Source organism: Anomaloglossus baeobatrachus, chromosome 11, assembly GCF_048569485.1.
Source record: "Anomaloglossus baeobatrachus isolate aAnoBae1 chromosome 11, aAnoBae1.hap1, whole genome shotgun sequence".
In the NCBI taxonomy this organism is placed as follows: domain Eukaryota; kingdom Metazoa; phylum Chordata; class Amphibia; order Anura; family Aromobatidae; genus Anomaloglossus; species Anomaloglossus baeobatrachus.
This window is the reverse complement of record NC_134363.1, coordinates 10,887,347-10,913,665: the sequence shown is the minus strand read 5'-3', so window position 1 is coordinate 10,913,665 and position 26,319 is coordinate 10,887,347. Positions and strand designations below refer to the sequence as shown.

The following is a 26,319-nucleotide window of genomic DNA, read 5'->3' as shown; positions in this document are numbered from 1 at the left end:
CACTTTGTGTTTTTTACTCCAATATTGAAAAAAAACCCACATTTTTATGCCGTAAATTTGCCAAAACCTTGAGGTCCCACAAATCTACTCATCACTGACTCAAGTCTGAACGCAGCCAAAACCCTACAAGCCTTGGTGCATGTTCACATGCCGCAGTAATGCGTTTTTTGGGGGGAGTGGGAGTTTTAAAGATGTAGGTTATGGCCAGAAAATGCTGTGAACATTATCCATCTGGGTTTTATGCGTTTATTTTTTTTATCAAAACATGTCAATCGCTTCTGCGTTTTTACCGTGTGGATGAAAATGGCTCAAAAGTGCATAGAAAATCAGCAAAAAAAAGCTCCATGTGATCAAATCTTTACACTTCACAGCTGAGGGTCTGTTACTATTGTATCCAGTCTGTGTACTCAACAAATCAGCAGCACAAAGCTCCCCCCTGTGCAGCTTGTTACAGTGTATCAGTGCAGGCTCTGAGGGCTCCTTACACCGGATACAACAGTAACAATAGAAATAGAATTATTGACATTTTCTAACAGATTTGGAATTTTCGGAATGAAAATAAAAATATAGCAAATAAAAACAAAAAGTAACTAATGCCTTGCACTGACTTGTAGGAGTTTTATGTGCAGATGCGCCCGGGGGTGAGAGGGTTAATGCAGCATCCAAGAGGTGGGTGGGGTGTCTGCAGGGGAGGTGGGGGTGCCTTCAAGGGGGGGTGCCTTCAAGGGGGGGGTGCCTTCAAGGGGGGGTGTCTGCAGGGAGGGGGTGTCGGCTGTTGGAGGGGAGGGTGTCGGCTGTTGGAGGGGGGGGTGTCGGCTGTTGGAGGGGGGGGTGTCGGCTGTTGGAGGGGGGGGTGTCGGCTGTTGGAGGGGGGGGTGTCGGCTGTTGGAGGGGGGTGTCGGCTGTTGGAGGGGGGGTGTCGGCTGTTGGAGGGGGGTGTCGGCTGGGAGGGGCGGCTGCTTGTTCTCACCTGCACGGGCGGCGCTGCCTCAGTCTGGAGCTCTCGATCTCCTCTGCAGCCTCCTCTTCTCATCTCCTCCAGGTGAGTCCGGCTCTGGCCGCACCGGAGCTGTGCACACTGTACGTTTTCTCTGATTTCTGTTCCTTGCGCTGATTTGCTGGTAGAGTGTCCGCTCTTGTGCCAAGGGCGATACTTTTATTATGAGCTTTGGATCTGAGTTGTTTCTTACTATCAGGTGTTTATGTAATTTCCTGGGATGTCAGAGGTGGAAAGTGAGGAGCTGAGAGTCCGGCATGTCGGGGATACCGTAATAGGCTGCAATCAGTGTCCTGTGTGATACTGTCTGCTGAGCTGTGTATCTAATCCTCTCCTGTGTGATACTGTCTGCTGAGCTGTGTATCTAATCCTCTCCTGTGTGATACTGTCTACTGAGCCATGTATCTAATCCTCTCCTGTGTGATACTGTCTGCTGAGCTGTGTATCTAATCCTTTCCTGTGTGATACTGTCTGCTGAGCCGTGTATCTAATCCTATCCTGTGTGATACTGTCTGCTGAGCTGTGTATCTAATCCTCTCCTGTGTGATACTGTCTGCTGAGATGTGTATCTAATCATCTCCAGTGTGATACTGTCTGCTGAGATGTGTATCTAATCCTCTCCTGTGTGATACTGTCTGCTGAGCTGTGTATCTAATCCTATCCTGTGTGATACTGTCTGCTGAGCCGTGTATCTAATCCTCTCCTGTGTGATACTGTCTGCTGTGCTGTGTATCTAATCCTCTCCTGTGTGATACTGTCTGCTCAGCTGTGTATCTAATCCTCTCCTGTGTGATACTGTCTGCTGAGCCGTGTATCTAATCCTCTCCTGTGTGATACTGTCTGCTGAGCTGTGTATCTAATCCTCTCCTGTGTCATACTGTCTGCTGAGCTGTGTATCTAATCATCTCCTGTGTGATACTGTCTGCTGAGCTGTGTATCTAATCCTCTCCTGTGTGATACTGTCTGCTGAGCTGTGTATCTAATCCTCTCCTGTGTGATACTGTCTGCTGAGCTGTGTATCTAATCCTCTCCTGTGTGATACTGTCTGCTGAGCTGTGTATCTAATCCTCTCCTGTGTGATACTGTCTGCTGAGCTGTGTATCTAATCCTCTCCTGTGTGATACTGTCTGCTGAGCTGTGTATCTAATCCTCTCCTGTGTGATACTGTCTGCTGAGCTGTGTATCTAATCCTCTCCTGTGTGATACTGTCTGCTGAGCTGTGTATCTAATCCTCTCCTGTGTGATACTGTCTGCTGAGCTGTGTATCTAATCCTCTCCTGTGTGATACTGTCTGCTGAGCTGTGTATCTAATCCTCTCCTGTGTGATACTGTCTGCTGAGCTGTGTATCTAATCATCTCCTGTGTGATACTGTCTGCTGAGCTGTGTATCTAATCCTCTCCTGTGTGATACTGTCTGCTGAGCTGTGTATCTAATCCTCTCCTGTGTGATACTGTCTGCTGAGCTGTGTATCTAATCCTCTCCTGTGTGATACTGTCTGCTGAGCTGTGTATATAATCCTCTCCTGTGTGATACTGTCTGCTGAGCTGTGTATCTAATCCTCTCCTGTGTGATACTGTCTGCTGAGCTGTGTATCTAATCCTCTCCTGTGTGATACTGTCTGCTGAGCTGTGTATCTAATCCTCTCCTGTGTGATACTGTCTGCTGAGCTGTGTATCTAATCCTCTCCTGTGTGATACTGTCTGCTGAGCTGTGTATCTAATCCTCTCCTGTGTGATACTGTCTGCTGAGCCGTGTATATAATCCTCTCCTGTGTGATACTGTCTGCTGAGCCGTGTATCTAATCCTCTCCTGTGTGATACTGTCTGCTGAGCTGTGTATCTAATCCTCTCCTGTGTGATACTGTCTGCTGAGCTGTGTATATAATCCTCTCCTGTGTGATACTGTCTGCTGAGCTGTGTATATAATCCTCTCCTGTGTGATACTGTCTGCTGAGCTGTGTATCTAATCCTATCCTGTGTGATACTGTCTGCTGAGCTGTGTATCTAATCCTCTCCTGTGTGATACTGTCTGCTGAGCTGTGTATCTAATCCTCTCCTGTGTGATACTGTCTGCTGAGCTGTGTATCTAATCCTCTCCTGTGTGATACTGTCTGCTGAGCTGTGTATCTAATCCTCTCCTGTGTGATACTGTCTGCTGAGCTGTGTATCTAATCCTCTCCTGTGTGATACTGTCTGCTGAGCTGTGTATCTAATTTTCTCCTGTGTGATACTGTCTGCTGAGCTGTGTATCTAATCCTCTCCTGTGATACTGTCTGCTGAGCTGTGTATCTAATCATCTCCTGTGTGATACTGTCTGCTGAGCTGTGTATCTAATCCTCTCCTGTGTGATACTGTCTGCTGAGCTGTGTATCTAATCCTCTCCTGTGTGATACTGTCTGCTGAGCTGTGTATATAATCCTCTCCTGTGTGATACTGTCTGCTGAGCTGTGTATCTAATCCTCTCCTGTGTGATACTGTCTGCTGAGCTGTGTATCTAATCCTCTCCTGTGTGATACTGTCTGCTGAGCTGTGTATCTAATCCTCTCCTGTGTGATACTGTCTACTGAGCCATGTATCTAATCCTCTCCTGTGTGATACTGTCTGCTGAGCTGTGTATCTAATCCTTTCCTGTGTGATACTGTCTGCTGAGCCGTGTATCTAATCCTATCCTGTGTGATACTGTCTGCTGAGCTGTGTATCTAATCCTCTCCTGTGTGATACTGTCTGCTGAGATGTGTATCTAATCATCTCCAGTGTGATACTGTCTGCTGAGATGTGTATCTAATCCTCTCCTGTGTGATACTGTCTGCTGAGCTGTGTATCTAATCCTATCCTGTGTGATACTGTCTGCTGAGCCGTGTATCTAATCCTCTCCTGTGTGATACTGTCTGCTGTGCTGTGTATCTAATCCTCTCCTGTGTGATACTGTCTGCTCAGCTGTGTATCTAATCCTCTCCTGTGTGATACTGTCTGCTGAGCCGTGTATCTAATCCTCTCCTGTGTGATACTGTCTGCTGAGCTGTGTATCTAATCCTCTCCTGTGTCATACTGTCTGCTGAGCTGTGTATCTAATCATCTCCTGTGTGATACTGTCTGCTGAGCTGTGTATCTAATCCTCTCCTGTGTGATACTGTCTGCTGAGCTGTGTATCTAATCCTCTCCTGTGTGATACTGTCTGCTGAGCTGTGTATCTAATCCTCTCCTGTGTGATACTGTCTGCTGAGCTGTGTATCTAATCCTCTCCTGTGTGATACTGTCTGCTGAGCTGTGTATCTAATCCTCTCCTGTGTGATACTGTCTGCTGAGCTGTGTATCTAATCCTCTCCTGTGTGATACTGTCTGCTGAGCTGTGTATCTAATCCTCTCCTGTGTGATACTGTCTGCTGAGCTGTGTATCTAATCCTCTCCTGTGTGATACTGTCTGCTGAGCTGTGTATCTAATCCTCTCCTGTGTGATACTGTCTGCTGAGCTGTGTATCTAATCATCTCCTGTGTGATACTGTCTGCTGAGCTGTGTATCTAATCCTCTCCTGTGTGATACTGTCTGCTGAGCTGTGTATCTAATCCTCTCCTGTGTGATACTGTCTGCTGAGCTGTGTATCTAATCCTCTCCTGTGTGATACTGTCTGCTGAGCTGTGTATATAATCCTCTCCTGTGTGATACTGTCTGCTGAGCTGTGTATCTAATCCTCTCCTGTGTGATACTGTCTGCTGAGCTGTGTATCTAATCCTCTCCTGTGTGATACTGTCTGCTGAGCTGTGTATCTAATCCTCTCCTGTGTGATACTGTCTGCTGAGCTGTGTATCTAATCCTCTCCTGTGTGATACTGTCTGCTGAGCTGTGTATCTAATCCTCTCCTGTGTGATACTGTCTGCTGAGCCGTGTATATAATCCTCTCCTGTGTGATACTGTCTGCTGAGCCGTGTATCTAATCCTCTCCTGTGTGATACTGTCTGCTGAGCTGTGTATCTAATCCTCTCCTGTGTGATACTGTCTGCTGAGCTGTGTATATAATCCTCTCCTGTGTGATACTGTCTGCTGAGCTGTGTATATAATCCTCTCCTGTGTGATACTGTCTGCTGAGCTGTGTATCTAATCCTATCCTGTGTGATACTGTCTGCTGAGCTGTGTATCTAATCCTCTCCTGTGTGATACTGTCTGCTGAGCTGTGTATCTAATCCTCTCCTGTGTGATACTGTCTGCTGAGCTGTGTATCTAATCCTCTCCTGTGTGATACTGTCTGCTGAGCTGTGTATCTAATCCTCTCCTGTGTGATACTGTCTGCTGAGCTGTGTATCTAATCCTCTCCTGTGTGATACTGTCTGCTGAGCTGTGTATCTAATTTTCTCCTGTGTGATACTGTCTGCTGAGCTGTGTATCTAATCCTCTCCTGTGATACTGTCTGCTGAGCTGTGTATCTAATCATCTCCTGTGTGATACTGTCTGCTGAGCTGTGTATCTAATCCTCTCCTGTGTGATACTGTCTGCTGAGCTGTGTATCTAATCCTCTCCTGTGTGATACTGTCTGCTGAGCTGTGTATATAATCCTCTCCTGTGTGATACTGTCTGCTGAGCTGTGTATCTAATCCTCTCCTGTGTGATACTGTCTGCTGAGCTGTGTATCTAATCCTCTCCTGTGTGATACTGTCTGCTGAGCTGTGTATCTAATCCTCTCCTGTGTGATACTGTCTGCTGAGCTGTGTATCTAATCCTCTCCTGTGTGATACTGTCTGCTGAGCTGTGTATATAATCCTCTCCTGTGTGATACTGTCTGCTGAGCTGTGTATCTAATCCTCTCCTGTGTGATACTGTCTGCTGAGCTGTGTATCTAATCCTCTCCTGTGTGATACTGTCTGCTGAGCTGTGTATCTAATCCTCTCCTGTGTGATACTGTCTGCTGAGCTGTGTATCTAATCCTCTCCTGTGTGATACTGTCTGCTGAGCTGTGTATCTAATCCTCTCCTGTGTGATACTGTCTGCTGAGCTGTGTATCTAATCCTCTCCTGTGTGATACTGTCTGCTGAGCTGTGTATATAATCCTCTCCTGTGTGATACTGTCTGCTGAGCTGTGTATCTAATCCTCTCCTGTGTGATACTGTATGCTGAGCTGTGTATCTAATCCTCTCCTGTGTGATACTGACTGCTGAGCTGTGTATCTAATCCTATTCTGTGTGATACTGTTTGCTGAGCTGTGTATCTAATCCTATTCTGTGTGATACTGTTTGCTGAGCTGTGTATCTAATCGTTTCCTGTGTGATACTGTATGCTGAGCTGTGTATCTAATCCTCTCCTGTGTGATACTGTATGCTGAGCTGTGTATCTAATCCTCTCCTGTGTGATACTGTATGCTGAGCTGTGTATCTAATCCTATTCTGTGTGATACTGTTTGCTGAGCTGTGTATCTAATCCTTTCCTGTGTGATACTGTCTGCTGAGCTGTATCTAATCCTCTCCTGTGGGATACTGTCTGCTGAGCTGTGTATCTAATCCTCTCCTGTGTGATACTGTCTCCTGAGCTGTGTATCTAATCCTCTCCTGTGTGATACTGTCTGCTGAGCTGTGTATCTAATCCTCTCCTGTGTGATACTGTTTGCTGAGCTGTGTATCTAATCCTCTCCTGTGTGATACTGTATGCTGAGCTGTGTATCTAATCCTCTCCTGTGTGATACTGACTGCTGAGCTGTGTATCTAATCCTATTCTGTGTGATACTGTTTGCTGAGCTGTGTATCTAATCCTATTCTGTGTGATACTGTTTGCTGAGCTGTGTATCTAATCCTCTCCTGTGTGATACTGTCTGCTGAGCTGTGTATCTAATCCTCTCCTGTGTGATACCGTCTGCTGAGCCGTGTATATAATCCTCTCCTGTGTGATACTGTCTGCTGAGCCGTGTATATAATCCTCTCCTGTGTGATACTGTCTGCTGAGCTATATATCTAATCCCATCCTGTGTGATACTGTCTGCTGAGCTGTGTATCTAATCCTCTCCTGTGTGATACTGTATGCTGAGCTGTGTATCTAATCCTCTCCTGTGTGATACTGACTGCTGAGCTGTGTATCTAATCCTATTCTGTGTGATACTGTTTGCTGAGCTGTGTATCTAATCCTATTCTGTGTGATACTGTTTGCTGAGCTGTGTATCTAATCGTTTCCTGTGTGATACTGTATGCTGAGCTGTGTATCTAATCCTCTCCTGTGTGATACTGTCTGCTGAGCTGTGTATCTAATCCTCTCCTGTGTGATACTGTATGCTGAGCTGTGTATCTAATCCTATTCTGTGTGATACTGTTTGCTGAGCTGTGTATCTAATCCTTTCCTGTGTGATACTGTCTGCTGAGCTGTATCTAATCCTCTCCTGTGGGATACTGTCTGCTGAGCTGTGTATCTAATCCTCTCCTGTGTGATACTGTCTCCTGAGCTGTGTATCTAATCCTCTCCTGTGTGATACTGTCTGCTGAGCTGTGTATCTAATCCTCTCCTGTGTGATACTGTTTGCTGAGCTGTGTATCTAATCCTCTCCTGTGTGATACTGTATGCTGAGCTGTGTATCTAATCCTCTCCTGTGTGATACTGTATGCTGAGCTGTGTATCTAATCCTCTCCTGTGTGATACTGTATGCTGAGCTGTGTATCTAATCCTCTCCTGTGTGATACTGTATGCTGAGCTGTGTATCTAATCCTATTCTGTGTGATACTGTTTGCTGAGCTGTGTATCTAATCCTTTCCTGTGTGATACTGTCTGCTGAGCTGTATCTAATCCTCTCCTGTGGGATACTGTCTGCTGAGCTGTGTATCTAATCCTCTCCTGTGTGATACTGTCTCCTGAGCTGTGTATCTAATCCTCTCCTGTGGGATACTGTCTGCTGAGCTGTGTATCTAATCCTCTCCTGTGTGATACTGTTTGCTGAGCTGTGTATCTAATCCTCTCCTGTGTGATACTGTCTGCTGAGCTGTGTATCTAATCCTCTCCTGTGTGATACTGTCTGCTGAGCTGTGTATCTAATCCTCTCCTGTGTGATACTGTTTGCTGAGCTGTGTATCTAATCCTCTCCTGTGTGATACTGTCTGCTGAGCTGTGTATCTAATCCTCTCCTGTGTGATACTGTCTGCTGAGCTGTGTATCTAATCCTCTCCTGTGTGATACTGTCTGCTGAGCTGTGTATCTAATCCTCTCCTGTGTGATACTGTCTGCTGAGCTGTGTATCTAATCCTCTCCTGTGTGATACTGTCTGCTGAGCTGTGTATCTAATCCTCTCCTGTGTGATACTGTCTGCTGAGCCGTGTAGCTAATCCTCTCCTGTGTGATACTGTTTGCTGAGCTGTGTATCTAATCCTCTCCTGTGTGATACTGTCTGCTGAGCTGTGTATCTAATCCTCTCCTGTGTGATACTGTCTGCTGAGCTGTGTATCTAATCCTCTCCTGTGTGATACTGTCTGCTGAGCTGTGTATCTAATCCTCTCCTGTGTGATACTGTCTGCTGAGCTGTGTATCTAATCCTCTCCTGTGTGATACTGTCTGCTGAGCTGTGTATCTAATCCTCTCCTGTGTGATACTGTCTGCTGAGCCGTGTAGCTAATCCTCTCCTGTGTGATACTGTCTGCTGAGCTGTGTATCTAATCCTCTCCTGTGTGATACTGTCTGCTGAGCTGTGTATCTAATCCTCTCCTGTGTGATACTATCTGCTGAGCTGTGTATCTAATCCTCTCCTGTGTGATACTGTCTACTGAGCTGTGTATCTAATCCTCTCCTGTGTGATACTGTCTACTGAGCTGTGTATCTAATCCTCTCCTGTGTGATACTGTCTGCTGAGCTGTGTATCTAATCCTCTCCTGTGTGATACTGTCTGCTGAGCCGTGTAGCTAATCCTCTCCTGTGTGATACTGTCTGCTGAGCTGTGTATCTAATCCTCTCCTGTGTGATACTGTCTGCTGAGCTGTGTATCTAATCCTCTCCTGTGTGATACTGTCTGCTGAGCTGTGTATCTAATCCTCTCCTGTGTGATACTGTCTGCTGAGCTGTGTATCTAATCCTCTCCTGTGTGATACTGTCTGCTGAGCTGTGTATCTAATCCTCTCCTGTGTGATACTGTCTGCTGAGCTGTGTATCTAATCCTCTCCTGTGTGATACTGTCTGCTGAGCCGTGTAGCTAATCCTCTCCTGTGTGATACTGTCTGCTGAGCTGTGTATCTAATCCTCTCCTGTGTGATACTGTCTGCTGAGCCGTGTAGCTAATCCTCTCCTGTGTGATACTGTCTGCTGAGCCGTGTATCTAATCCTCTCCTGTGTGATACTGTCTGCTGAGCTGTGTATCTAATCCTCTCCTGTGTGATACTGTCTGCTGAGCTGTGTATCTAATCCTCTCCTGTGTGATACCGTCTGCTGCTCTGGTGTATGGTTCCTGATGTGATACTGTATCTGAGCTCCGCAGTGTACCCCATCCTGTACCGCTGCTGCGTCTCCCCGGTGAGAACATCTGGCGGCCTCTGGGGTTGTTTTCCGGCTCGGTCCAGTTATAAGTGTTTGATGTTTCGCCTCTTGTGCGGTTTGGACCTGGCTCATGTGTAGGAGGCGGGGTCATGTAACCCCTTGTGAGCTGCATTGGGGGTCGCATCCTGTGCCCCTCTGGGGGGGCTGAGGTTACTCTGGACCATAGATAAGAACCTGCTGACCAGGAGCCGCTCATCTGACTGCAGCCCTGATGTGGGGGGGGTATCCGGTATCACTGCGCTCTGTGGAGAGGGGCCGTGTCCCACTGGCACCGAGGGATGGGATTAGATACACAGTGGACTCTGTTGGCCTCTCTGCATGGCTCCTATAGACCTGTGCCCAAGCTGCCCCCTGTTTTCTCTGGGTGACCCCTCTGCAGACTCGGTTGGCCCATCTGCAGGGCTCCTGTAACCCATGCTACCCCTGTTTTCGCCATGTGCCCCCGCTGCAGACTCAGCTGGCCCCTTTGTGCACCTATAGACCTGTCCTCACCCGGTGCCTGTGCTGTCCCCAGTATTCTCCAGGTGCCCACCTCTGCAGACTCCGTTGGCCACTTTGCAGGGTACCCATAGTGCTGTGCAACCCCCCCCCCCCTTCCCCTCCGGTTTTCTCCAGGTGCCCCCTCTGCAAAGTAGACTCGGTTGGCTACTTTGCAGGGTACCCATAGACCTGTGCTGCGCCCCCCCCCCCTCCATTTTGTTCAAGTGCCCCCTCTGTACCCTCAGGTGGCCACTTGGCAGGGTACCTATAGACCAGTCCTCGCCCGGTGGTGTCCCCAGTAATCTTCAGGTGCCCCATTTGTAGACTCAGTTGGCTCCTTTGCATGCCTCCCATAGACCTGTGCTGCCCCCCATTTTCTCCAGGTGCCCCCTCTGCAGCCTCAGTTGTCCCCTTTGCAGGGTTCCCATAGACCTGTGCTGCCCCCATTTTCTCCAGGTGCCCCCTCTACAGACTCAGTTGGCCCTTTTGCAGGGTTCCCATAGACCTGTGCTGCCCCCGTTTTCTCCAGGTGCCCCCTCTGCAGCCTCAGTTGTCCCCTTTGCAGGGTTCCCATAGACCCGTGCCGCCCCCATTTTCTCCAGGTGCCCCCCTCTGTAGTTACAGTTGGCCTTTAGGTAGGGTTCCCATAGACCCTTGTTGCCCCCCACTTTCTCCAGGTGCCCCTCTGCAGACTCAGTTGGCCCTTTTGCAGGGTTCCCATAGACCTGTGCTGCCCCCGTTTTTCTCCAGGTGCCCCCTCTGCAGCCTCAGTTGGCCCCGTTGCATGGTTCCCATAGACCTGTGCTGCCCCCGTTTTCTCCAGGTGCCCCCTCTGCAGCCTCAGTTGGCTCCTTTGCAGGGTTCCCATAGACCTGTGCTGCCCCCGTTTTCTCCAGGTGCCCCCTCTGCAGCCTCAGTTGGCCCCTTTGCATGGTTCCCATAGACCCGTGCTGCCCCCCATTTTCTCCAGGTGCCCCCTCTGCAGCCTCAGTTGGCCCCTTTGCAGGGTTCCCATAGACCTGTGCTGCCCCCGTTTTCTCCAGGTGCCCCCTCTGCAGCCTCAGTTGGCTCCTTTGCAGGGTTCCCATAGACCCTTGTTGCCCCCGTTTTCTCCAGGTGCCCCTCTGCAGACTCAGTTGGCCCTTTTGCAGGGTTCCCATAGACCTGTGCTGCCCCCGTTTTCTCCAGGTGCCCCCTCTGCAGCCTCAGTTGGCCCCTTTGCAGGGTTCCCATAGACCTGTGCTGCCCCCCACTTTCTCCAGGTGCCCCTCTGCAGCCTCAGTTGGCTCCTTTGCAGGGTTCCCATAGACCCGTGCTGCCCCCCATTTTCTCCAGGTGCCCCCCTGTAGACTCTGCTCCCTCTCGGTGTCACCTGCTGGATTTGGCGCTGGGTGTGTCGCGCTCGTCCCCTCTGCTGTAGACGTGTCCGCACATTGTTCTCTATTCTTTATTACTTAACCCTTTCAGGACCCCTGATGCGCATAGGCAGCAATGATGTAACTTGAAGCTCCCGGGCCCCAATGTACGGCTCCGGCGCGGCCTCCTATTATTGCAGGGCTTGAATAGCTTTGCTCTTCTCACATAGGCACTTTTGGGGCCCCTGAGGCTCCAGGTCCAGGGATAATTCCCCTTATTGACCGCCGCCTATACAATTAGGCCAGATCTGATGGGAGTAGTTGTCGTGTTCTGCTCATTAACCCTATGACGCCTCGCGGACTGCTAGGTCACTTGTTTTCTATGGTAGATTTCTATGGTTGGGCGTTCTAGGGTTAACAGCAGTGTCTCCCCCATTACTGCCAAACCTCCAGGGAAAGTTATTACTTCCCAAAAATCTTCTGTGCCCCGTCCTGCGCGCAGCATAATGGCGCCCCGTGCTCCGCACTACCGGAGCCGCCGTCTTTCTTCACCATCTCAGACAGGAATGTAAATGTCCCTATTGTAAATCTGAAGACTCCAAGACCTGTGCCAAAATCCTGCCCTGACTCTCTTCATGAAAGCGCTGCCGGGTAATGGGCGGCAGAACGCAACGTCTCCAAATCACTTATCTGGGGAACGTTCTGTGTTCTGGTGATTGGAACATCCTGTGTGCACCCCACCTCCCCCCCACTTCCACGCCTTCCCCCAGAGGTGTCCTTATATTCCATCCTTCCAAAAATTCAAGAGACGTCTCCACATCACAGATCAGACAAAGAGAATAGAGTACATCCTGTATTATACTCCAGAGCTGCACTCACTATTCTGCTGGTGCAGTCACTGTGTACATACATTACATTACTGATCCTGAGTTACCTCCTGTATTATACTCCAGAGCAGCACTCACTATTCTGCTGGTGCAGTCACTGTGTACATACATTACATTACTGATCCTGAGTTACCTCCTGTATTATTCTCCAGAGCAGCACTCACTATTCTGCTGGTGCAGTCACTGTGTACATACATTACATTACTGATCCTGAGTTACCTCCTGTATTATACTCCAGAGCTGCACTGACTATTCTGCTGGTGCAGTCACTGTGTACATACATTACTGATCCTGAGTTACCTCCTGTATTATACTCCAGAGCTGCACTCACTATTCTGCTAGTGCAGTCACTGTGTACATACATTACATTACTGATCCTGAGTTACTTCCTGTATTATACTCCAGAGCTGCACTCACTATTCTGCTGGTGCAGTCACTGTGTACATACATTACATTACTGATCCTGAGTTACCTCCTGTATTATACTCCAGAGCTGCACTCACTATTCTGCTGGTGCAGTCACTGGGTACATACATTACTGATCCGGAGTTACCTCCTGTATTATACTCCAGAGCTGCACTCGCTATTCTGCTGGTGCAATCACTGTGTACATTATTGATCCTACATTGTTGGTACCAGTGTGACATGAATTGGCCAATGGATGATGATTCAGTGCTTATAAAGCCACATAGTCGGTCCTGGTCCTTTATCACAATGGTGAATATACGGCCATCTCCAAAGACCTTGGTGTCTCAGTTTCAACAGTGCACAATATTATTAAGAAGTTTGCCAAGCATGAAACCGTCAAGAATCTCTCTGGACATGGGGGGGGGGGGGGCAAGCTGACGCAGCCTGGGGTTATGGTTTCAACAAGTACCATACCCTGCACACTAAACCAAGCAGAGTTTTGTGGGAGAAGGCCAAGGAAGAAACCATTTCTGAAGAAAAGACGTAAAAAGGAACAACTGATCTTGGCCAAAGACCAACCACAATCCTTCTGGATGAAACAAAAATAAACCTTTATGGCAATGCAAAGCAACAGTTTTCAGACTATGCAATGAAGCTTATAAGGAAAAGAACACCCTACCCACAGTTAAGCATGGTGGAGGATCTATAGTGATGTGGGGTTGCTTTTCTCCATCTGCTACTGAAGGCCTTGACAAGAATCATGAAATCAGAGAATTATTAATAGATTTTAGAGGAAAATGTCCTGTCCAGTGTAAGAAAACTTGGTGTGAGTCGAAGATCATGGATCTTTCAGCAAGACAATGACCCAATGCACACATCCAAAAGTACCCAGGAAGGGTGGAAAAAGAAACAATGGCCGGCAAGGAGTCCTGTCCTCAATCACATTGTATCTCTTTGGGGTGAGCTGAAATCTGCCATTAGGAAAAAGAACCCAACATTCAAGAGCGTGAAGAAACCGCAAAGGAAGAGAAAATACCAGCGGAGAAGAGCAAGAAGCTTATAGATAGCTACAAGGGGGGCAACCAAGTATTAATTAGGGGGGCAACCAAGTATTAATTAGGGGGGCAACCAAGTATTAGGGGGGCAACCAAGTATTAATTAGGGGGGCAACCAAGTATTAGGGGGGCAACCAAGTATTAGGGGGGTAACCAAGTATTAGGGGGGCAACCAAGTATTAGGGGGGCAACCAAGTATTAGGGGGGCAACCAAGTATTAGGGGGGCAACCATGTATTAGGGGGGCAACCATGTATTAGGGGGGCAACCATGTATTAGGGGGGCAACCATGTATTAATTAGGGGGGCAACCATGTATTAGGGGGGCAACCATGTATTAGGGGGGCAACCATGTATTAGGGGGGCAACCAAGTATTAGGGGGGCAACCAAGTATTAGGGGGGCAACCAAGTATTAGGGGGGCAACCAAGTATTAGGGGGGCAACCAAGTATTAGGGGGGCAACCAAGTATTAATTAGGGGGGCAACCATGTATTAATTAGGGGGGCAACCATGTATTAGGGGGGCAACCATGTATTAGGGGGGCAACCATGTATTAGGGGGCAACCAAGTATTAGGGGGGCAACCAAGTATTAATTAGGGGGGCAACCAAGTCTTAATTAGGGTGGGGGCAACCAAGTCTTAATTAGGGTGGGGGCAACCAAGTGTTAATTAGGGTGGGGGGGTAACTAAGTATTGAGGGGGCAATCAAGTATGTATTGGGGGGGGGGCAGTTTATTCTGTTTCTTTGAAATTGCCCCATGTAAGTTAATGCTTCTTTGTTGCGTTACTTGACACTACAGAATCCTGACTATTGAACTTTGGTATAATTCCATTTATTTCAGCAGATCTTGTACAGTGCATGGAAAAAATGAAGGGGGTGTCAATAATGGGGAGCAGCGGTGTATATACCCCCTCTCCATGTAAATATTCTGTGCTGTGGATGATACAACCCCTGAGACAGTTTTTCTCTGCAGATTAGCTGTAGCTGCTCCTTATCTCCGCACTATTGAAGATGTGGGAGTCTTCGGACAGAACCTCCTGGTGCTTTTTTTGGGTAGAAATAAACACCTGTAGCACAGAGGGGTTCTAGCCCCACTACTGCATTAGATGGGCCTATGCTTTGCTTCCTTTGGAGCGCAGCTCTGGAGGCTCCATGTTTTGTTCTGCTTCTTTGTTGCTTGCTCATAGGTTTCCGCAGTGAAGTGAATTCCGTTTCAATGTGTCAGCTTTTATTTTCCAGCGCCAGGTGTGCGGCTCCGGTACCTGCTGCGTTTCGTGTCTATGGAGCAGCCACACGGAACGCGCCGGTGTTCGGTTACTGCAGGGGATATTGTGTGTCCAATGCTGGGAATAAAGGGATGAGGGCTGGAGGGGGGGGGGATGTGGCCCGGGGTATCCGGAGGTCAGGGGCCTCGCCCAGCATATTGCCTATGCTCACTCACTGGATGGCCTCATTATCCAAAGCTGTGAAGCCACATGTATATTAGCAACAAGCGGACACAGGCCCTATATCTAGTACTGTAGCGTCTAATGAGCGTGTGCAAAGGGCATTTGTACAGGAGGAGGTGAGCTGTGACATAACGTATGGTTGATCCGGTGCTATCCACTGTATATAGGCGTGAGATCAGTCATTGTATAGGAGGAGGAGGAGGTGAGCTGTAACAGCACCTAAAGTGAATGGTGGATCCTATGTTACCTACTGTATAGAGATGTTAGTCATTATACAGAAGGAAGAGGTGAGCTGTGACATCTATTGTGAATGGTGGATCTTATTTTACCTACTGTATATAGAGATGTTAGTCATTGTACAGAAGGAAGAGGTGAGCTGTGACATGTATGGTCGATCTGGTGCTATCCACTGTATATTGGTGTGATATCAGTCATTGAATAGGAGGAAGAGGTGAGCTGTGACATCACCTATAGTGAATGGTGGATCCTATGTTACCTACTGTATATAGAGATGTTGGTAATTGCACAGAAGGAAGAGGTGAGCTGTGACATGTATGGTCGATCTGGTGCTATCCACTGTATATTGGTGTGATATCAGTCATTGAATAGGAGGAAGAGGTGAGCTGTGACATCACCTATAGTGAATGGTGGATCCTATGTTACCTACTGTATATAGAGATGTTAGTCATTGTACAGAAGGAAGAGGTGAGCTGTGACATGTATGGTCGATCTGGTGCTATCCACTGTATATTGGTGTGATATCAGTCATTGAATAGGAGGAAGAGGTGAGCTGTGACATCACCTATAGTGAATGGTGGATCCTATGTTACCTACTGTATATAGAGATGTTGGTCATTGCACAGAAGGAAGAGGTGAGCTGTGACATCATTATTGTTTGGTTTGTGTTATCAGTCATTGTAGAAGAGGAGGTGAGCTGTGACACCCTATTGTGAATGAAGAATCACGTATTATCTGCTTTATGTAGAGGTGTTATCAATCATTATACAGGAGGAGGTGAGCTGTAATATCACCTATTGTGAATCCTGTTATCTACTATATAGAGGTGTTATCATTATACAGGAGGAGGTGGAGGTGAGCTGTGATATCACATATTGTGAATGGTGAATCCTATGTTATCAGTTATTGTATCTTGCCTCTGAGAGTTTGGAACCTTGCTATAAACTCTTCCCAAAAAAATAGGACATTTGCCTCTAAAGAATAATGCCCCAATGTGCAAATTGCAACATTTTAGGTTTTGTTTTTTTTTTTGTTTTTTTAGCATATGAAGATTTTCTTAGCCCTCATTTTCTGATGGTGATGTCCCCTTTAATGGGCGCTTGATATGGGACTATCTTAAAGTGCCGGCGCCGTTCTTACAGGTTCTCTGATGCTCGCTGCCGCTGTCTTTGCTGTGATACTTTATTAACCCCTTTTATCTCACACTATGGCCGCTGCACCTGCCCCAACCAGTCAGCACTGGCCCTGATAAATGGTAACAATGTGGCAATAGACTAGTTTGCACAAGGCGAGACGCTGGACTCGTTACATCTCCAGTAATCCCTGGTTTGTGATATCGGGATTACCCAGGATTACTGGAGATGTCACAAGTCCAGAAGATTAGGACTCGCTATGGGGCAATACTTGCTGGGAGTTGTAGTTACCGAGTTATTAAAGGGGTCACGTATCTGTGTATCCAGGTTTAGGAATTTGTGCTTTCTTTTGGGGTCTCCGGAAATCCTATCGGGGCAATTAGTCCTGTTCTTGGAAGTTGAGGTCTCATTCTTCCAGTTGGACGGCGGCCATGTTTCCCCTCCCCCGATGTCCCTTCCGCTCTCCGCCATGTATACTAATCTCATCCTTCTATACAGACCTTCTTCTCTTTCGTTCCCCTCTTTGTCCAGAAGTTGCCGGTTTCCTTTCTTAGTCGTCTTCTTCTGTGCATTTTTTATTTATTTCCAGGGTTACTCCAGCAACCCCACGTCTGTCCGCGTCCGTTACTAGGGGGAATCCTGAAGATTGCCCCCTGGCCGGAAGATCCTCTAATATCTAAGATTAATCTGTGCCTGGAAAGGAGCTGACCTGTTTGGAGGCTAAAAGGATTGTCCAGGAGTAAGAAAAATTACTGAATTAAAAAAAAACGCGCCCCCCCTTGTGCACAGGTTGTGTCTGGTACTGCGTCAGTCACACAACAACCTTACCATATAGCACTACCTGTCCTCCATCACTCAGCTTCTCACTAATGACATGTTTGTTAGTCAGAGATCTAGAATGCTCTGATCCTGAGCCTGGTCATCGGCCTTGTGGAAATGCCCCAATCCCGATCCTGAGCCTGGTCATCGGCCTTGTGGAAATGCCCCAATCCCGATCCTGAGCCTGGTCATCGGCCTTGTGGAAATGCCCCAATCCCGAGCCTGGTCATCGGCCTTGTGGAAATGCCCCAATCCCGATCCTGAGCCTGGTCATCGGCCTTGTGGAAATGCCCCGATCCCGATCCTGAGCCTGGTCATCGTGGAACACCCCGATTTTTACACTATTCTACAAGGAGGGAAACAATTTGTATCGTAATTTCTGTTGAGTTCTATCCACATTGAAAAGGTCTCAACTAAACTCAAAATGGGCGATTTATCGTAGGTGCGTTATAACGACCAGAGAGGGAAAGATCTCCCCACACATGTGACCACCTGTCATATATATAACTTTAAAGGGTTCTCAACCTGTCAATCACTTGGGTGGCGTATGATGGGTGTTGGAGTACAACATTTTTTAATTTCAAACAACAAGTTGTTATTTTTTCCAGCTGAAATGTCAGATACCCCAGGTGTATTAAAATTTAATTTCTTCCATCTTCATAAAATCCAATTATCTGATGAATGCGGCGTGAGAGCGGAAACGCGGAGTCTGGTCATATCGCTAATACCACTATGGTCCATACATAGGCGGGAACTGGATTTTATAAAGAAGGAATAAATTAATTTTTAATATCTGGAGTATCTGATGTTTCCGCTGGAAAAACCTCATTGTTAGACATTATCTAAAGTGTGGCGTGCTGCCACCCTGCTCTCTCCGGCGTGCTGCCACCCTGCTCTCTCCGGCGTGCTTGCGACCCTGCTCTCTCCGGCGTGCTTGCGACCCTGCTCTCTCCGGCGTGCTTGCGACCCTGCTCTCTCCGGCGTGCTTGCGACCCTGCTCTCTCCGGCGTGCTTGCGACCCTGCTCTCTCCGGCGTGCTTGCGACCCTGCTCTCTCCGGCGTGCTTGCGACCCTGCTCTCTCCGGCGTGCTTGCGACCCTGCTCTCTCCGGCGTGCTTGCGACCCTGCTCTCTCCGCCGTGCTTGCGACCCTGCTCTCTCCGCCGTGCTTGCGACCCTGCTCTCTCCGCCGTGCTTGCGACCCTGCTCTCTCCGCCGTGCTTGCGACCCTGCTCTTTCCGTACGGAGGAATCTGACTGGAAATTACCGCAGAAAATGAAGGTGAACTGGATAACAATGTAACATTGTTTAACCATTCATATTCCGGTGGTGAAAAGATTCTAATTTTAATGCTCAAGTGATAAAGCAGTATCACGCAGGATTAGATACACAGCTTAGTAGACCGTATTAATGTATGATGTGATTAGATGCAGCCGCTCAGCAGACTGTATCACACATGATGGGATTAGATATACAGCTCAACAGGTGGTATCACACACGGCTCAGGCAGTATCACATATGATGGGATTAGATGCAGCAGCTCAGCAGACAGTATCACACAGGAGAGGATTAGATACACAGCTCAGCAGACAGTATCACACAGGAGAGGATTAGATACATGGCTCAGCAGTCAGTATCACAGAGGAGAGGATTAGATACACAGCTCAGCAGACAGTATTACACATGATGGGATTAGATACACAGCTCAGCAGACAGTATCACACAGGAGAGGATTAGATACATGGTTCAGCAGCCAGTATCACACAGGAGAGGATTAGATACATGGTTCAGCAGACAGTATCACACAGCAGAGGATTAGATACATGGCTCAGCAGATGGTATCACACAGAGGATTAGATACACAGCTCAGCAGACAGTATCACACAGAGGATAGGATTAGATACACGGCTCAGCAGACAGTATCACACAGGAGAGGATTAGATACACAGAGGATAGGATTAGATACACAGCTCAGCAGACAGTATCACACAGGAGAGGATTAGATACATTGCTCCACACACTATGGAATTAGTTGAGACTTTGGATCTGCCCCATAGATGTCATTGGGAGTTCACTCTCGTCTTTCTCCCGCAGGCTGAATCTCCACCTGAAGATGCCGGACGTCTGTGTCACCTTGTTCCTGATGCTGGCATGTAAGTACGACCCTGGTGAGGAGCGATGGCCGATCTCTGATCACACCGCGCACAATCCGAGGACAACAAATGTCTCATAATTTAATTTAGGATAGAACAAAAAACCTATAAATAGGAGTTTGGAGCCGGATGAAGCCTCGTGACACGGATTGTTTATGTAGAAATGAATGTGGTGGAATCTTGACTCCGATTTACTGGGGGGGGGATGTGTGTCATGGAGGAACGTATACAATGTAGACACGATTGTATTACACCACCCATACACATGCCCTCCGGGCGCTGCAGTCTCAGGTGTAATGTAGTCACCCTCATAATCTGATGTGCCGATCCTCGAATCCGGCCCAGCCCCCGACCATCATTGCCATCATCAAGACAAAAATACAAAACTTTTTGTGACATTTGCTCCAAAAAACGCAATTGCTCTTTAGCTCCCGGCGCAGCCACAGGTCGTCCCATCCTGTTCAACCAGATTCCGAGTGATCTGATGCATTGTTTATCTGATCTTCTGTTTCAGCTGCGCCTCTTTACCACGCTACGTCAGGAGCAGAAACCCCAGGTCAGTGCCTCCAAAATGCCAGAACATCGGGTCCCCAAAAACAGGCCACATTCTAAGGCTATGTGCCCACGCTACAGGATTTATCGCGGATTTGACGCGGATTTTGACGCGGATTTAGCGCGGATTTGCCGAAAATCTGCAGCACAGCTACTCCCCAGCCATTTCAATGGCATTTTGGAAATGCTGTGCCCATGCTGCGGATTTTTCCGCTGCGGATTTTGCCGCGGATTTTGATGCGGAACAAACTGCAGCATGTCAATTGTTTGGTGCGGATTTGGTGCGGATTTTCTGTTTTGAATGGGGAAAAAAAAAAAAATAAAATCCGCAGCAAATCCGCGGTAAATCCGCGGTAAATCCGCGGCAAATCCGCGGGTGCGGATTTGCCGCGAAAGTTGCGGATTTTCAGGCAAAAAAATCCGCAGGGACCTTTTACTGTGGACACATAGCCTTAAGATTCCAATATCAATTGGGTCAACTGCAAAACATTTGCACTTTTTTGTTTATTAAACATCCTGTGAAGAAGAGTGGATTGTAACAATAGAAATTGATACATTAATGATACATTCCATGGAGCTTCTGGGAGTTTAGTTCCAGTGAGAATCTGCAGATTCCGGCACATCCAATATCTGCGGAGTAAAGCTGCCCGCGTCTGGTGGTCCTGGCACTGAGCAGCGCTTACAAGCTCTATTGGGAAAAAAAAGCTACATTAATGGGTTGTTTCATCAGATGATATTCTAATGAACAGTTTAGTGTTTCTCATGGAACTTTGTTTTATAATTTATTGTTTTTCTTCTGTTTTTAGAGCGAGATCCATTTGAATATGGTAAGCTTTAATTCGCACGCCCTCCTCCCCTCCCCCCTTTATGGGAATCCAGAGCTGCTAATTGCTGGTTAATCGGTTGTCAATTAAACCTTGTGTTTTTCCATTTTAGATTACAAGTCTCTGCAGATCGCTGGACTCATTATGGCCGGAGTGCTGTGCGCTATGGGAATCATCATTTTAATAAGTGAGTTGTGCAACATTAGGTGTAATAATGGTGTTTATATCCTCATTATCTTGATACAGACACTGTCGGCACAGAATGACTGTTCAAACCAAGCACAGGTGCTCTGTGCACCATGACACCTCCAAACAGTCAGTGCATCTTCCCATCTGCTTGATTTCCCTCAATTTCTATCCCCTATTCTTTGATTGACAGCTCTGGCATCATAGAGCCAGAGGATGGAGATTGATCGGAAAACAAGCAGGTGGGAAGCCGCACTTTGTGCACCATGGCGCAGAGAAACACTTATAGTACGGCTTCCCACTTGCTTGTTTTCCCATCAATCTCCATCCTCAGGCTCTATGAAGCCAGAGCTGTCAATCAAAAAATAGGGGGTAGAGATGGAAGGAAAACAAGCAGGTGGGAAGCTGCACTGACTGTTTGGTGCACAGAGTGCCTGTGCTTGGTTTGAACAGTCAATCTGTGCTGACGCTGTCCCTATGAAAGAATGTGTCAAATCTAAAGACAATATGGCTCCTTTCTGCAAAAAAAACCCCTCTATTTAATTCTGACAAAAAATAATTTCAATACATAAATCGAAAACTGTAGTATCCAGGATTTTTTAACTTTCATATCCTTAAAAAATATATCTAGTCTTTTGTGCTGATTCATCTTTTATAGGGCTCAGTGCACTGAATTCCCTGCATAATCGTAGTAGTATTGTCTGCAGCCACCACTAGGGGGAACTCCCTGTATACAGAGATACATGATAATATTCTGTCTGCAGCCACCACTAGGGGGATCTCCCTGTATACAGAGATACATGATAAGATCCTGTCTGCAGCCACCACTAGGAGGAGCTCCCTGTATACAGAGATACATAAGATACTGTCTGCAGCCACCACTAGGGGGAGCTCCCTGTATACAGAGATACATGATAAGATCCTGTCTGCAGCCACCACTAGGGGGAGCTCCCTGTATACAGAGATACATAAGATACTGTCTGCAGCCACCACTAGGAGGAGCTCCCTGTATACAGAGATACATGATAAGATCCTGTCTGCAGCCACCACTAGGAGGAGCTCCCTGTATACAGAGATACATAAGATACTGTCTGCAGCCACCACTAGGGGGAGCTCCCTGTATACAGAGATACATAAGATACTGTCTGCAGCCACCACTAGGAGGAGCTCCCTGTATACAGAGATACATGATAAGATACTGTCTGCAGCCACCACTAGGGGGAGCCCCCTGTATACAGAGATACATGATAAGATCCTGTCTGCAGCCACCACTAGGGGGAGCTCCCTGTATACAGAGATACATGATAAGATACTGTCTGCAGCCACCACTAGGGGGAGCTTCCTGTATACAGAGATACATGATAAGATCCTGTCTGCAGCCACCACTAGGGGGAGCTCCCTGTATACAGAGATACATTATAAGATACTGTCTGCAGCCACCACTAGGGGGAGCTTCCTGTATACAGAGCTATATTTATTTCAATGTGTGCAGTGAGCTCCCCTAGTGGCCACACACAGATTCTTATACAGTAGACTGAGTTCTGCGGCAGAACAATACATATTTGAACATTATAAAAGTTTAATTTACTCGTACCAGTGGATATTTACTTTTCTATTGTTCTGCTTTAGGATTTATATACAGGATGTAGCTGAGCATCTGACATTTCTTTCCCTGATGACTAAGCTCATTGCTGTGTTTTGTTCGGTGGGGGGTCGTCCGGTTGCTCTCTGACTGCTACAATGTAAACTCTGAGGCCACCGATCACCATTGGGGGCCTGTTATGACTGTAAACATTCCCTCTGCACCTGTTTCTCAGCGGCCTCTTCACATGTTCTTAATCCTTCAGTTGTTCTTTTCTTAAGTCTTACATTTCCAGTACCGATTCTTACAAGTTGTCGTTTTGATTCTTTTCTTCTTTAGGTGGAAAATGCAGATGTAAATTCAACCAGAAGGAGTAAGTTTCAGTTCTGAATGCTGATTTAAATAATTTGAAAAAGGGGTGCAGTCCCCCCAATGTTAATACCCAGCACAGATAAAGCAGGCAGCTGGAGGCTGGTATTCTCAGGCTGGGGAGACCCAAGGTTATTGGTCCCTCCCCAGCCTAAAAATATGGTGTGCCGCCAACTGATGTCACATAGACATGGCCTTCAACAAACCTAACCTATCATACAAGGTGTTCATACGTCTGCCCCCGAGTCCCACATACAAGAGGTTCTTGATTTTTGGACCCAAAAAATTGTCAGACCTCCCAAAACAGAAGCTTCAATTACACCCTTTGTCTTATGGTTGGTCGTTCTTCATTCATTAATTGGACATCTGTTTTCTTTTTGCAGACAAATGAGAAGATCCCAAGACCCTCAGCTTATTACACCAGGTGATGAACATTTATGGGATAGAAAAAAAAAAGGATCTGACTATTATATTGATTTCTGGACCTGATGAGGCTGGTGTACTTACTAACTCCATAGATGCGAGATCCCAAGTTCTTATTTTTCTGCTATTGAAAAAGAGCATTTTGTGTTTACAAATATTAAATGTTCATCTCCATATCTGAGTTAGTAACTATTCTGATTTGGATTTTCAAAGTAAATACATCAGCCTCATTAGGTCTAATGTTCGTTAGCGTTAGAAACATTTTAGACATGATTATGACCATGATAAAAATGGAAAAATGTCACTTTTCCGAGCAGTGAGCCATAAATCAAGGACCCATAAGCCACAAGTATCTACTGAGCCGTTCAAAGGTCCAATATTCTTTGTAGATGGATTTTATTATAAATCTTTATAGGAGTGGGTATAGGAGACCCAAATTCCCTGCTGTGGCATTTTATTGCAGCCGTTGCAATAACCACTAGAGGGAGCTGACTGCAGACAGTTTTAATGGATTAAATGTATAAACCGTATATAGAAAGCTCCACCTTGTGGTGACTGCAGACAGCTGGATATTGTATGTCTATAGGTGGGATTTTTAGGACCTCTGCACCAGGGAAAATGTAGCTCCAAATCTCAGTGCATGAAAGAACAGAGAGAGAGGCTAATCGATCAAAACTCTGCTGATCTCTTCATTGGAGTGAACAGGAGGGGTCTCTGCAAAATGCTTTTGGCTGTAGCTGCCAGATTAGGTCATTAAATCAGATGCGGTTCATTGTGAATCAATGTAAAGTAATGCATCTCGGCATTAATAGTTTGCATTCATCATATAATCTGGAGGAAAAAACTAGGTGAGTCACTGGTAGAGGATTAAAGCAAGCTAGGTGAGTCACTGGTAGAGGATTAAAGCAAGCTAGGAGAGTCACTGGTAGAGGATTAAAGCAAGCTAGGAGAGTCACTGGTAGAGGATTAAAGCAAGCTAGGAGAGTCACTGGTAGAGGAGGAAAGCAAGCTAGGAGAGTCACTGGTAGAGGAGGAAAGCAAGCTAGGAGAGTCACTGGTAGAGGAGGAAAGCAAGCTAGGAGAGTCACTGGTAGAGGAGGAAAGCAAGCTAGGAGAGTCACTGGTAGAGGAGGAAAGCAAGCTAGGAGAGTCACTGGTAGAGGAGGAAAGCAAGCTAGGAGAGTCACTGGTAGAGGAGGAAAGCAAGCTAGGAGAGTCACTGGTAGAGGAGGAAAGCAAGCTAGGAGAGTCACTGGTAGAGGAGGAAAGCAAGCTAGGAGAGTCACTGGTAGAGGAGGAAAGCAAGCTAGGAGAGTCACTGGTAGAGGATTAAAGCAAGCTAGGAGAGTCACTGGTAGAGAAGGAAAGCAAGCTAGGAGAGTCACTGGTAGTGGATTAAAGCAAGCTAGGAGAGTCACTGGTAGTGGATTAAAGCAAGCTAGGAGAGTCACTGGTAGTGGATTAAAGCAAGCTAGGAGAGTCACTGGTAGTGGATTAAAGCAAGCTAGGAGAGTCACTGGTAGAGGAGGAAAGCAAGCTAGGAGAGTCACTGGTAGAGGAGGAAAGCAAGCTAGAGAGTCACTGGTAGAGGAGGAAAGAAAGCTAGGAGAGTCACTGGTAGAGGAGGAAAGCAAGCTAGGAGAGTCACTGGTAGAGGAGGAAAGCAAGCTAGGAGAGTCACTGGTAGAGGAGGAAAGCAAGCTAGGAGAGTCACTGGTAGAGGAGGAAAGCAAGCTAGGAGAGTCACTGGTAGAGGAGGAAAGCAAGCTAGGAGAGTCACTGGTAGAGGAGGAAAGCAAGCTAGGAGAGTCACTGGTAGAGGAGGAAAGCAAGCTAGGAGAGTCACTGGTAGAGGAGGAAAGCAAGCTAGGAGAGTCACTGGTAGAGGAGGAAAGCAAGCTAGGAGAGTCACTGGTAGAGAAGGAAAGCAAGCTAGGAGAGTCACTGGTAGAGGATTAAAGCAAGCTAGGAGAGTCACTGGTAGTGGATTAAAGCAAGCTAGGAGAGTCCATGGTAGAGGAGGAAAGCAAGCTAGGAGAGTCACTGGTAGAGGATTAAAGCAAGCTAGGAGAGTCACTGGTAGAGGAGGAAAGCAAGCTAGGAGAGTCACTGGTAGTGGATTAAAGCAAGCTAGGAGAGTCCATGGTAGAGGAGGAAAGCAAGCTAGGAGAGTCACTGGTAGAGGAGGAAATCAAGCTAGGAGAGTCACTGGTAGAGGAGGAAAGCCAGCTAGGAGAGGAGAGTCACTGGTAGAGAAGGATCTGGCTGTACTTGTAGATCAGACACAATATCAGCATGCAAATGTATCAAAATGTGGAACCAAAATGCCGCTATTTGCGCTATATGACGACCCCTCCCCATTCATTATATTTTGTATCCCTCTTGATATCTGACCGTTGTCACGTCTGTGTTTCAGGGAGCGCCAGTCGCTGCTGAACCTCCGTCCACCAAACCGAGGAGGATTTTTATTTTTTTTCTAATCTTCTTCCAAGCCGTAACATCTTGACTGCATCTCGCCCGTCGCCTTTCACCTTTTTAGTTTTTGTTTTTTTGTTATATAAACAGTTTAATATGTTTGGCTGCTAATCCAATAAAAGGTTTTGTTTTCTCACAGTTTGAGGCTTTCTGTTCACGTTGTCAGCGAGGTGGGGGCTGTTATTAATATTCGGGGAAAGACGGAACGCTTCAAAATCTGAGAAAATAACGAGAAAAGGCTGAAACAAAATAAGTAATAAAATATTTCCTGAAAATTTTATATTTAGAAAATTTGTATTTTAAATAGAAAAATTCATTAAAATTTAAAACTTTTATTTGGATTTGTTTATTCTTTAAGAATTTAGAACGATATTTTGTGTATTTGGGAAAATATTGGAAGTTTGCTGAAAACTTTTGAATTATTTTTAATTTTTATGCCCTTAAACCAATTG

At 46.8% G+C, this 26,319-nt stretch overlaps 1 protein-coding gene across 1 annotated transcript; it reads left to right on the top strand.

Moving 5' to 3' along the window:
* The first annotated feature begins 937 nt into the window (after positions 1–937).
* LOC142257006 (FXYD domain-containing ion transport regulator 3-like) lies at positions 938–26,005 on the top strand. The gene is made up of 8 exons (XM_075329053.1): positions 938–1,042; positions 19,398–19,456; positions 19,971–20,012; positions 20,815–20,835; positions 20,945–21,019; positions 22,940–22,973; positions 23,353–23,393; positions 25,809–26,005. Exons 2-8 carry the CDS (start codon positions 19,417–19,419, stop codon positions 25,826–25,828), a joined length of 273 nt encoding a protein of 90 aa, XP_075185168.1. The 5' UTR covers positions 938–1,042; positions 19,398–19,416; the 3' UTR covers positions 25,829–26,005.
* The last annotated feature ends 314 nt before the right edge of the window (positions 26,006–26,319 follow it).

What these genes read in the sequence shown, in the direction of transcription:
- LOC142257006 (XM_075329053.1), top strand. Translation starts at nt 19,417, where the DNA reads ATGCCGGACGTCTGTGTCACCTTGTTCCTGATGCTGGCAT. An exon ending in GGGAATCATCATTTTAATAA is followed by an intron (nt 21,020 to 22,939) that starts GTGAGTTGTGCA and finishes TTTCTTCTTTAG; the next exon opens with GTGGAAAATGCAGATGTAAA. An exon ending in CCCTCAGCTTATTACACCAG is followed by an intron (nt 23,394 to 25,808) that starts GTGATGAACATT and finishes TCTGTGTTTCAG; the next exon opens with GGAGCGCCAGTCGCTGCTGA.